The following is an 11241-nucleotide window of genomic DNA, read 5'->3' on the forward strand; positions in this document are numbered from 1 at the left end:
TATATATATATATGTTAGGGGTGCAACGATACAGAAGATTCACGGTTTGGTTCGATACTTTAGTCTCACGGTTCGATATTTTTTCGATACAAAAAGGAGAAATATCCATACCCCTTTTAACGACTTATCCGTTACTCAGCCACCTCACCTCTTGGGGGTAAAATACATCTTTGTACTGTGAATCCTCCTCCTCCAGAAGAGTCTTGAACTGTTTGTGTGAGAGAGATTTTGAACTATACAATTTATATTTGCAATAATGTCACTCACACAGGCCAGTTGATTTGGCACATACAGTAAATGTTCTTGGTCCAGGGTTAGGTTAGATTAAAGTGTATTTTGCCACCTTACCTCCGCATTGGGGCAAAAGCAGTGTGGCAATTATCATCAACATGGAGAATGATAGGAAGTCTGTTTGTGTCAACACTCTGCTGGCTCAGAACATATAAGGTTCTGATATATCTAAGCAGGAAACATGAATTATTCCTAAAGTTGTTTGTATTCCACAGAGAACATTGGAGGAACAGATGGAAAACCACAGAGAGGTTCATCAGAAACAGCTGAGTCGACTTCGAGATGAGATTGAGCAGAAACAGAGAGACTTTGACCACCTCAAAGAGTATGAGCTGATGGCCAATTGTTTTTCCTCTTCTGGGATTACTTGGTTCTCCCAGGTTTAAGTTTACTGCTCTGTCCTGTGTTTTCTCAGTGTGAACCAGGCCCTGCATCTGGAAAACAGAAAAATTCAGTCGGACTTCGACAAACTGAGAGCTGAGGATCAAAACAAAGAGCAGAAACTGCAGAAACTTCAGTAAGTTTGTCCCCTTTAGCTTGTTGAAGTCGTAACATATGTCTTTCTTTGTTTTATTTAAAGATTTTTTTCACTGAAAAAACACAATATAAACACAAAAAAAAGATCTGAATGAAAAGGGTGCAGAGTGAAGAAAATATCTTATATCTGCCCCTTATTTAAAAATAGAATAAAAAACTTACAACAAACACTGAACAATCTCCAAATTCACAAAAAACAAACATCAGGTGTCGTTTATAACTTATTTCCATTACGTTGAATCATACTTTTTAATAGCTTTGATTTTTTTTTTACTTTTTTGAACATGTAGATTGTTTTACAGGTAGTCTCTCTATGTTACAAAAAAGCATATTTAATGTTTATTTCCTTCCACATTTTATGAACAATATCAAAAAGAAATTGAATGTAAACTGGTAGTCATGTCAAACTGAAAAGCCACATTTTCCTTCTGTTTTAATTATTTTTTACCATCTGGCCTTTAGTTGGATTTCTTAAAAGGTTTGTGTTTTTGTCACCATTTGTAGAATCAGCTCCACCTAATGTTAAACAGACCAACCAATACAGACTATAGAGAAAATTAGCAGTGGATAATGAATGTTTTTTTAGTACTTCTGCATGAATCTTACCTGCGTTGGATGAAGATGTTGCTGCTTCTTCTATTCATCAGTCTGCTGGTGTGGTTTTAGGTTCCTGAATGATAAAAGGGAACAAGCCAAAGAGGACCTGAAGGGTCTGGAGGAGACTGTGGTAGGAGTTATATTTATACTCATAATGTCAAAATATCGAGATTAAAGTTCTTCAATCTGCGTATTAATTTGGTTTTATTCAACAGACCAAAGAGCTGCAGACATTGACCAATCTTCGTAAAATTTTCATCCAAGACCTCAGCTCTCGAGTCAGGAATGTAAGTAAAAAAATCTAAAAACATTAAAATAGAAAAAGCAACTGAACTTCAATTCTTTTTAACTCAGACATTATGCTTCAGTAAGAAAGAAAAATCTGGCTGATCAGTTCTTAAAATGTGACAAACACGGTTGCATAACACATGAGCACCATATTTATTCATGGTGTGTTTAAATAGGGACAAGTGTTAATTCAACTCTATGGACCAAAATACCTGCTAATAGGTGCAGAAGTCTTAATGACAGTTACAGAAATGGTTTTATTTCCTCAAAAGGTTTGCTCGTCCGTCCGTTTTCTTCCTCTTATCCAGGGTCAGGTCTCGGGGGCAGCAGCCTCAGCAGAGACCCAGACCTCCCTCTCTCCAGACACTTGGACCAGCTCCTCTGGGGGAATCCCAAGGCGTTCCCAGACCAGCTGAGAAACATAGTCCCTCCAGCGTGTCCTGGGTCTTCCTCTGGGTCTCCTCCCAGTGGGACGTGTCCAGAACACCTCACCAGGGAGGAGTCCAGGAGGCATCCTAACCAGATGAACCACCTCAACTGGCTCCTCTGGACGTGGAGGAGCAGCGGCTCTACTCTGAGTCCCTCCTGGATGACTGAGCTTCTCAGCCTATCTCTAAGGGAGAGCCCAGACACCCTGCAGAGGAAACTCATTTCAGCTGCTTGGATCTGTGATCTCCTTCTTTCAGTCACTACCCAAAGCTCCTGACTGTAGATGGTAAATGGACTAATCTTATAGAGTGCTTTATCAAGTCTCTCCAGACCCCAAAGAGCTTTACACTTACAGACATTCACCCATTCAAACTCACATTCACACACTGATGATGGCAAACTACATTGTAGCCACAGTTTCCCTGGGGCACACTGACAGAGGTGGGGCTGCCATGCATCGCACCGTTTCCCCTACCATTATTCACGGGTAACCAGTAAAAATTATAATCCACCAAATCAAAGAACTTAAATATTTTCAATTTATAAAATAAAAAAAATTATGGGTGACAACAATGTTTTCCAGTAATAATTCTCACAGCTCTTTTCTGTAATAAAAAAGAGGATTTTGTAATTGTCCAACATGCTTTCCCCCAGACTTCAATACAATAAACCAGATGTGGACCTATTATTGCATTATACAACATWTACAGTGCTTTTTCATTAAATAACTCCCTTACTATATACAGAACACCAATAGATACAGCCATCTCTGTTCTTAAATAATGTATGAGGTCTCCATGTCAGCCCTTCATCTGTCACTACACCCAAAAACTTCACCTCACAATCTGATGAAGCCAATAGGACCACATCATCCACAAAAAGCAGAGATGTGATCACGGATCCCCTCAACATCTTGGCTGCTCCTAGAAATTCTGTCCATAAAAGTTATGAACAGAATCTGTGACAAAGGACAACCTTGGTGGAGTCCAACTCTCACTGGAAATGAGTCCTAACTTTCTACCTTCAATGTAGACCAAACTCTGACACCGGTCGTACAGGGACCTAACAGTCCATATCAAAGGGTCTGGTACCCAATACTCCCGGAGTACCCCCCACAGGACTTCCCGAGGGACATGGTCGAATCTATTCTCCAAGTCCACAAAACACATGTAGACTGGTTGAGTGAACTCCCATGCACCCTCCAGGACCCTGCTGAGGGTGTAGAGCTGGTCCAGTGTTCCATGACCAGGACCAAAACCACACTGCTCTTCCTGAATCTGTTATTGGACCTCCTCAGGATCCCTGAATAGACCTTACCAGTGAGGCTTAAAAGTGTGACCCCCTATAGTTGGAACACACTCTGTGGTCCCCCTTTTTAAACAGGGGGMCCACCACCCCAGTCTGCCAATCCAGAGGAACTGCCCCCAATGTCCTCACAATATTGTAGAGTCACATCAACCAACACAACCCCACAACATCTAGAGCCTTAAGGAACTCCGGGTGAATCTCATCCACCCCCGGCGCCCTGCCACCGAGGAGCTTTTTACCCACCTCAGTGACTTCAGCACCAGAGATTTTGAGAGTCCGACTCAGGGTCCTCAGGCTCTGCTTCCTCATGGGAAGACGTGTCAGTGGGATTGAGGAGGTCTTCGAAGTATTCTGCCCACCAACCCATAATGTCCTAAGTTAAGGACAGCAGCGCACCATCCCCACCATAACTGGAATATAAAACAAATCTCAGGAAACCCACCCAACGCTAACTATAAGATTTATTCAACAGGAAAGTCTTCAATCTAGTCTTAAAAGTAGACAGTGTCATATTCACAGGCAGATCCTGGAAATTGGCTCCACAAGAGAACCAAGTGCTTAATAAGGATACTGTGTAACAATGAGATCTTTAATATAAAATGAAGCCTTGTAGCTGAGAATTGAGGACTCTGCTTCCTTTAACATTTTTGTTTTTTGACTCCGGGTGGTTTTTGAGGCACTGTGATGCCCCATGCAGCCTGTCAGGAAATTGTTTGTTTATCTGAGAAATGTATAGCTTAGTTAAAGTTTTCTTCTTTGTGTTGAACAGAGTTCAGAGAACAACAGCGACGAGGCAGGCGGCAGTCTGGCTCAGAGACAGAGGATCATTTTCTTGGAAAACAACTTGGAGCAGCTCAGTAAAGTCCACAAACAGGTGAGACATAGGTGACACTAATCTGTGGAGTAAATTAGTTGGCAAGTTTAAGAAAGCAGGACTTTATTCTTCTATCCTGACTTGACCAAACCTAACCCTCTCAAAGATAAGTTCTACAGATGTGGTTCTGATGTTGAACAGAGATTTTCTGCTTTGGTTTTTGAACATGTTTACATTAAATGGGCATTCCACTTATCAAAAAGAGACGTTATAAAGAACAACAGGCTGTGTTAAAACGAATAATAGGAAAATAAACTGTCTTAATTACAGGTGATGTTTGGTTAATCATGAGAGACTAATTATTTTGTTTGTATGAATTAAAAGACATTAAAACACAATTTAATTAGATTTAAAAGGAAAGGTTCAGGGGTTTGTTTGTCTTTATGCATGTTTATATGTTTGTGGTGAAGTTCTATTTTATCCCTACTGACCACCAGAGGCAGTGCTTTAAGAACTGAATGATCATTCTTGCACAAGCACAGGTCAAGTATTAATTACAACAAAGTCACCTGTGACCTGTGTGACTATACAGTCATGTGACACCTGGCACCCAATCGGTTTTTACGTTTTGCACACAGATTTACTGAGAGCAGGTGTGGTTGTGCTAAGGTGATAGCTGCTGCCATTATCACTATTTTTCTTGTTGCTTGATGATAGTAGCCTTCTGGTCGTTTACGGTCAGAGCTGCGGGTGAGTCTCGCCCTCCAGGAGCTGCACAAACTACTTTTGTAGTTGCAGTTTATTCATCAAAAACCAGGAGTCAAGGAATTGACAGCCAGCTTGGGGGTTTATTGAAGTACATGGTTCACAAACTGTCACAGTTTGTCTCTACGAGGGTTGTGTAACAACAGAGTTGTCTGTAGTGCTTCTGYTTGAGTTGACTTATCTAATTGTTAATTGTCTGGTCATGTTTGGGTAGTAATTGGGCTCACCGGTGTTGATTCCTGCCCATGCTGAGTCCTTAATCTGGTTCTATGCGGGGGGTGTTCAACTGCATTGTCAGTAGCGTCTCCTGCTCAAGTTGATGCTTCCTGTTTTTGACTGTTTGATCACGTCCCTCATGCTGTAGTAGCAGTATGATGCTTGATGATTTAGCTCTGTTCCAGCCTGATGACAGGCATGACTTGTGTCCTTCATGCCTTGTGGAACATCTCAGAGAGGCATTCTTAGATAACATGTGCCCCAACTGTAGCGTCATGCACCGGGTTGTCAGACTAGATTGACTGACTGCACTGGAACAACCTACTGATTGTGTTGGTGCTGTTTAACAAAGCTTTTTGCCACCAAGACAAGCAGTGTGTTGGAAGCAGCCTTCTACAGCGGTTTTTGCAAAGAGAGCCAGACAGACCAATACAAGGACATTATCTGCAAAGGTGGGTCAACTCACATCTAACTTAGCCCAAATGAAGGCCCTCCTCCAGTCTTCTCAGGCAGGTTGTGGTCGCAGCAATGCTGAATTGGATGGAGCATCAGTCCATGATGATTTTTTTTGCTTCTGCTCTTGGTGAAGGTAGATGCTTTTCCCCTCTCCCTTCAACCTTCTCTTATCTACCGTGCTTTGCTGCATTTTGGAGCCTCCTTTACAAATCATCCAAACTAGAAATTATGGATCTGGTCAGCTGGTCTTTAAATGCTATTGATCAGATTTTTTGTACATGGAAACTGGGTGCTGCTGGACAATATATGAAGTGTGCTCCCCTGATTGTCACCAAGCACCTTTGTTCTATAGGGTGAAAATGGCTGCATCTCATCCCCTGCAAGGCATTCTGCAGCAGCATCCTCCTACATCCCACTGAGGTAGATGTTGTGGATTTTGCAGATTCCTCCTGACTTTTCTAACATAAGTCATTCAGTGCTTGAAGCACCACTTCTAGCTGTCAGTGAGGATGAAATAGAATGAGAGTTATGAGTGTACCTACGGTTCCATGAATCCCAGATGACTGCCAGACTGCTTTGCCCTTGGAATCCTTGTTGAGGGTCTATGTAGAGTCACGTCCTTCACCAGCAGGTCACAGAAGACTGTTGTAATTAATACTCTACCTGTATAAGCAAGAATGATCATTCAGTACTTGATAGAACCATAATTACACTCATAACTCATTTTCTCCGATGTAAAAACTCCAGATGTTTGATAAAACATCATGTCTTTTTAAGCCCCGACCTGATAAGCAGGTCGAACCTTTTTTCTCAGCTAGTTCAAGATAATGCAGACCTTCGCTGTGAGCTGCCAAAGCTGGACAGGAGGTTGAGGGCCACAGCAGAGCGAATAAAGACTTTGGAAACTGCCCTGAAGACAACCAAGGAGTCAGCTGTGAGGGACCGCAAACGGTACCAGCAGGAAGTAGACCGGATTAAACAGGCAGTCCAGTCCAAGAACATTTCAAGGAGAGGACACTCTGCTCAGATTGGTAAGAACCACAACTTCTAGTCTTTGCCGACATGAATGTGATTCTGATTCTCGTGTTACTTGGGTCTCAACAGCCAAACCAGTCAGAGCTGGGCATCAGTACCATCAGCATCCATCCTCCTCCCCGATCATTAGACCCAGCATCAGAGGAGGAGCCGCCTCCAGTCCACGGCATCACACCTCCAGACAACAACAACCGCAGTAAAACAAGTTGATTCCAGGTGAGTCAGGTAGAATAAAGCAGCTAACATTTTCTGAACTCACCTGCAGATGATGCTCTCTCTCCTCCCTCCTGAGGGTCATTTGACTTCTTGTTAGTCTGGCTCACAGGGAGATGTTTTGGTCACATGCACAAAGGTGTAAATTCGAGGGATCCTGACTGGGTATCCGACTTAATGCTACATTTTAGGTTTTAGAGAGCTGAATCTGAGACCTGCTGCTCTGTTTAATAGTTTTTTTCTAGTTTTGTTTAATGTCTTCCTACAACCCCTGTCAAACCAGCTGTTTTCTCTGTATAAAATGTGAACATGTTAGCCTTCAGCACAGTATCTTTTGTCATTGAGGTGGAGAACAGTTTAGTCCTTAACAGCCAGTTCTCCTGAATCATGTCTGCTGAGGATTGGTGGGAACTTTTCTGAAGTTGTGTAGTTAGTCAGTGTAAAATCAAGTTGAAGGAGGATTATGAGGATAAACCATTATCAGTTCCCCTTGTAGTATTTTTTTTCAAATCTGTTTAAATTATTTTGAACACATTTTACCTTAATTGTTTTAATAGTGTAAACATTTGTTTAGTTACCAGACCCTTTTGTTGGCTCATTGTTGAGTGAAAATAAGGAAAACATTTTGAATTGATTACGGTTAGGAAGTTTATTATATATTTTTTCTTCCCTAAAGTTACTACATTTACTCTTTAGTTAAAATTGTTTTCTAATTCTGTTGATATAAATTTTATAACTTTTTGTTTTCACAGAGAGGAGCTGCCTCTGGATCAGATTCTGGTTCTGAATTCTCCTGGAATCAGAAATCTCTTTTCTGCAGCTTTTTAACAACCAACAAAATGTTTCTTTATTATCACATTGGTTCTGATCCAGATCTGTCAGGACATTTGAGTGAATACATTTTATTTAATATAATTCAACCTTTTTACTTCTAATTATGAGAAATAAAACAAAAATCTACAGGATTCATCAAACCAAGTACAAATAAAAACAAACAAAAACTAAAAAACTACTAAAATAAATATCAAGGAATATGTAAAAATTCATGAAAAGTATTTTTACTTTCTGAAAAAAATCATTTATTTTGTGTTCATTTGGTATTTCAGAACAGTAAAGGAAAAATAACAACAAAAACCCAATTATTTATTATTTATTACTGTAGTAATTTCTCATAAAAGAATTGTAACTATGGATGGGTAGGTTTATTAAAACCAAAATACATTTTTTAATTATTATAATTTCTTAATCAAAGTTGGATATTTTAGTCACATTCTTTCTATTGAATTATAACAAAGCATCATTTGTTCAAGTCAAATATTTCTGATGTTATTTTGAAACTGACTGAATGTCTTGAGTTTTAAACTTTACTTTTGTGAATATTTTAGGATACTGAAGATTAACTTATAAACCCTTATTTTTTTTACAGAATATTTTAAAAATCTTTTTAAAGTTAAACATATTGTTTGTGTTTTTATTGTTAAAATGACTTTTCTGTTACTCAGTATTTTCTACACTTGTCCTCAGATGTCCTGTCCAACAATTCATCAGAGAAGAGGTCAGTGACACCTGAACGCATCATGAGCTACATTGCCTTGTAAAAGATACCCTCCCCCAATATTTATAATTATTCTAAATTTTATATGATGCATCTGCTCAATAAAATCTAAGTTAGTGTTTTGAAATAAAAATACTAATAAATAAATATATAGACAAATATATAAATAAATAAATATATAGACAATGACCCCAAACACACCTCCAGGCTGTGTAAGGGCTATTTGACCAAGAAGGAGAGGGATAGGGTGCTGCGCCAGATGACCTGGCCTCCACAGTCATCAGACCTGAACCCAATCCTGATGGTTTGGGGTGAGCTGGACTGCAGAGTGAAGGCAAAAGGGCCAACAAGTGCTAAGCATCTCTGGGAACAACTTCAAGACTGTTGGAAAACCATTTCAGGTGACTACCTGTTGAAGCTCATCAAGAGAATGTGAGAGAGTGTGCAAAGCAGTAATCAAAGCAGAAAGTGGCTACTTTGATTGATTGACTGACTGATTGATTGGTCGGTCGGTTGGTCGGTCGGTCGGTTGATGCCTTTATTGTTATTGTACAGAGCACATTGAAATTACATTAAGAACACCCATTCAAGAAGACACACATGACAAAAACATGGGGGAAACAGGTGATCAGGTCATGCAGCCACCAGCAGGGGTCGCGCTACCTTTAAAAAGAAAAACGAAAAAAAACACAGAAGGTTAGATGAGAAAAAAACAAAACATCAATGAAATGTGACACACTATGGTGTTTATGAAAAAACCCAACAAGCAAGAGCACATTTATTAGCCAGAGGAATAAGTGAGTTTAGAGGGAATGAGTCCGAAGAACCCAGCCTCCCAAAAGAAAAACCCGTAGTTCAGCCATTAGTTGAGAATATTGGTGTTGAATTGTGCTTTCTGTGCAGCTCCAGGTTTACCTTCAGGAGATCAGATTAAAGGGAGTAAGAAAGGGAGAGGTGGGGGAGGAGCCTCAAGTCAACGTAAACACCAGGAGAAATTAGAACCGCCTTCAAGGCCACATGGGTGGGTGGGGGTGGGGGGGGGGGGGGCAGAAGAAAATGTTTTTGGTCAGGCAGACAATAACAAATTTCCATCTGCCTTAATGTCCACTGGTACATCTCAAGGTGGCAAATCCAATCAGATAGATACTGTAAGTAAGTAAAGTTTTATTTACACACAGAAAAAAAATTCACAAGGTGCTGTACATTCAGGGGAGGGGGGAGGGGGAAGTTAAGAAACACCCATTCAAGAAGACATACAAGGCAAACATGGGGGAACAGGTGAAACCGGTCATGCAGTTGGGGCACCAGGTCACTTTATTGACCAACATTTATTCACCCTTTTCAATCAGACTCATATTTACTGAAGTGTGAAATTTATATGAAATGCAGGGAATTCTTATCTCAGACCAAACTACTCTAAGATGAAGAACCAGCTTTGTCTTTTATGGTAATTTATTACAAAAATATAGCAAGAATAAGTTTCTTTGAATCATGACTAAAAACAATAAAAATAACAACAAAGACAAGCAACAAGGGTTATAAAAGAGTTAAAGATGAAAAGGAGTGTAGACCTGATGTTATACATCTAGTTAAGATGTGGTCTGGATGTTAAAGCCTTTATAGAATAAAAATATATTTTTCCCAAAGGAAATATTTTCTTCTGTTAATTAATTGACAAGAAACGCTGGTTAAAACCTATAAGTTGTTGTCAATTTGGAGAGAAGGTTTCATGGTCTTGGTCATTAATTTAATCGAACTGTAGATCAGAAGAATTATATCAAAGGTCCTGTTTAACCAGAACTGTTCTGCAAATGCTTGACATGTAATGCCTTGAATTAGGTACAGTTCATCAGCTCACCAAAGCTGGAGACATCATCTCATTTGAGGTGAAGGCTCAGTGTGCTGGACTCCAAGGTCCAGACGATTCAGATCTGCCCTGAGGTTATGTAGAGGTTTGTAGACTCACTGAGACAACTTGGCTTCCTGTCTCAAAACAGTCTTATCAGACTCCGCCGGGTCAGCAAAAACTTGTCTTTTGCAGTAATCAAAAATAAGGTTTTCCCCTCAGATGGTGGTTCACCTATCATCAGGTCTCAAAGCTCTCAGCTTCTCCAGCAGAACCCAACTTAGCACTAAGTCAAACTGGCTTCTACCAGTTTGCACTCAACATTCAGCTGTGTGAAGACAAAACATTAGATACCCAGGTCTCTGTTAGAAGTCAAAATATTTCTTTCTGGGAGAAATATGTTTACTGGACAGAGTGACATTGTGGTCAGACACATACATCTTCAGACATTTACCTGTCCAAAGAGCCTCAAAAAGCCATACTCACACCTGCGGGTGGGTGGGGGGTGGGCTGTGGACATGAAAGCACATGCTGCGAAGCAGGAGGAAAGGAGAGTGGAAAAAGTTCAAAACCTATTTCTAGTGGTAGAACAGGTTGGAAGATGGCTGTTTGATGTTATTGATTGTTTTTTTTAATCATCCTACAGGCTCTGACATGTTTGATAAATTTGAAAATGAGGTTTTGAAAAAAATCCATGAGATTGCTCTATACGTCTGTATATCTGCAAAATGATGTAAAATCCTTATAACTTACAGACAATTTGTACAAGTTGACGTATGTCAGACATGTAGCTGTTGTAGTCTTCTCATCTGCTACGAGAGATAAAGAACAATCAGTTACATTAATGTTTGTGAAAATGAATGGCAGTTCAGAAATCATCTTCAGATCACA

The 11241-nt window shown here is 40.0% G+C and overlaps 1 protein-coding gene across 1 annotated transcript in view; it reads left to right on the top strand.

The window, feature by feature from the left end:
- The window catches only part of LOC106536103 (kinesin heavy chain isoform 5C), a gene marked incomplete at its 5' end in the record, with an annotated part of 11044 nt that extends 2640 nt beyond the window's left edge, over positions 1 to 8404 (top strand). The window contains 8 exon segments of the mRNA XM_014033289.1: positions 507 to 616; positions 707 to 808; positions 1495 to 1555; positions 1641 to 1712; positions 4220 to 4324; positions 6516 to 6732; positions 6806 to 6952; positions 7702 to 8404. Of these exon segments, the coding sequence (XP_013888743.1) occupies positions 507 to 616; positions 707 to 808; positions 1495 to 1555; positions 1641 to 1712; positions 4220 to 4324; positions 6516 to 6732; positions 6806 to 6936 (798 nt within the window).
- Between the last annotated feature and the right edge of the window lie 2837 nt (positions 8405 to 11241).

Source organism: Austrofundulus limnaeus, unplaced genomic scaffold, assembly GCF_001266775.1.
Source record: "Austrofundulus limnaeus strain Quisiro unplaced genomic scaffold, Austrofundulus_limnaeus-1.0 Scaffold1687, whole genome shotgun sequence".
In the NCBI taxonomy this organism is placed as follows: domain Eukaryota; kingdom Metazoa; phylum Chordata; class Actinopteri; order Cyprinodontiformes; family Rivulidae; genus Austrofundulus; species Austrofundulus limnaeus.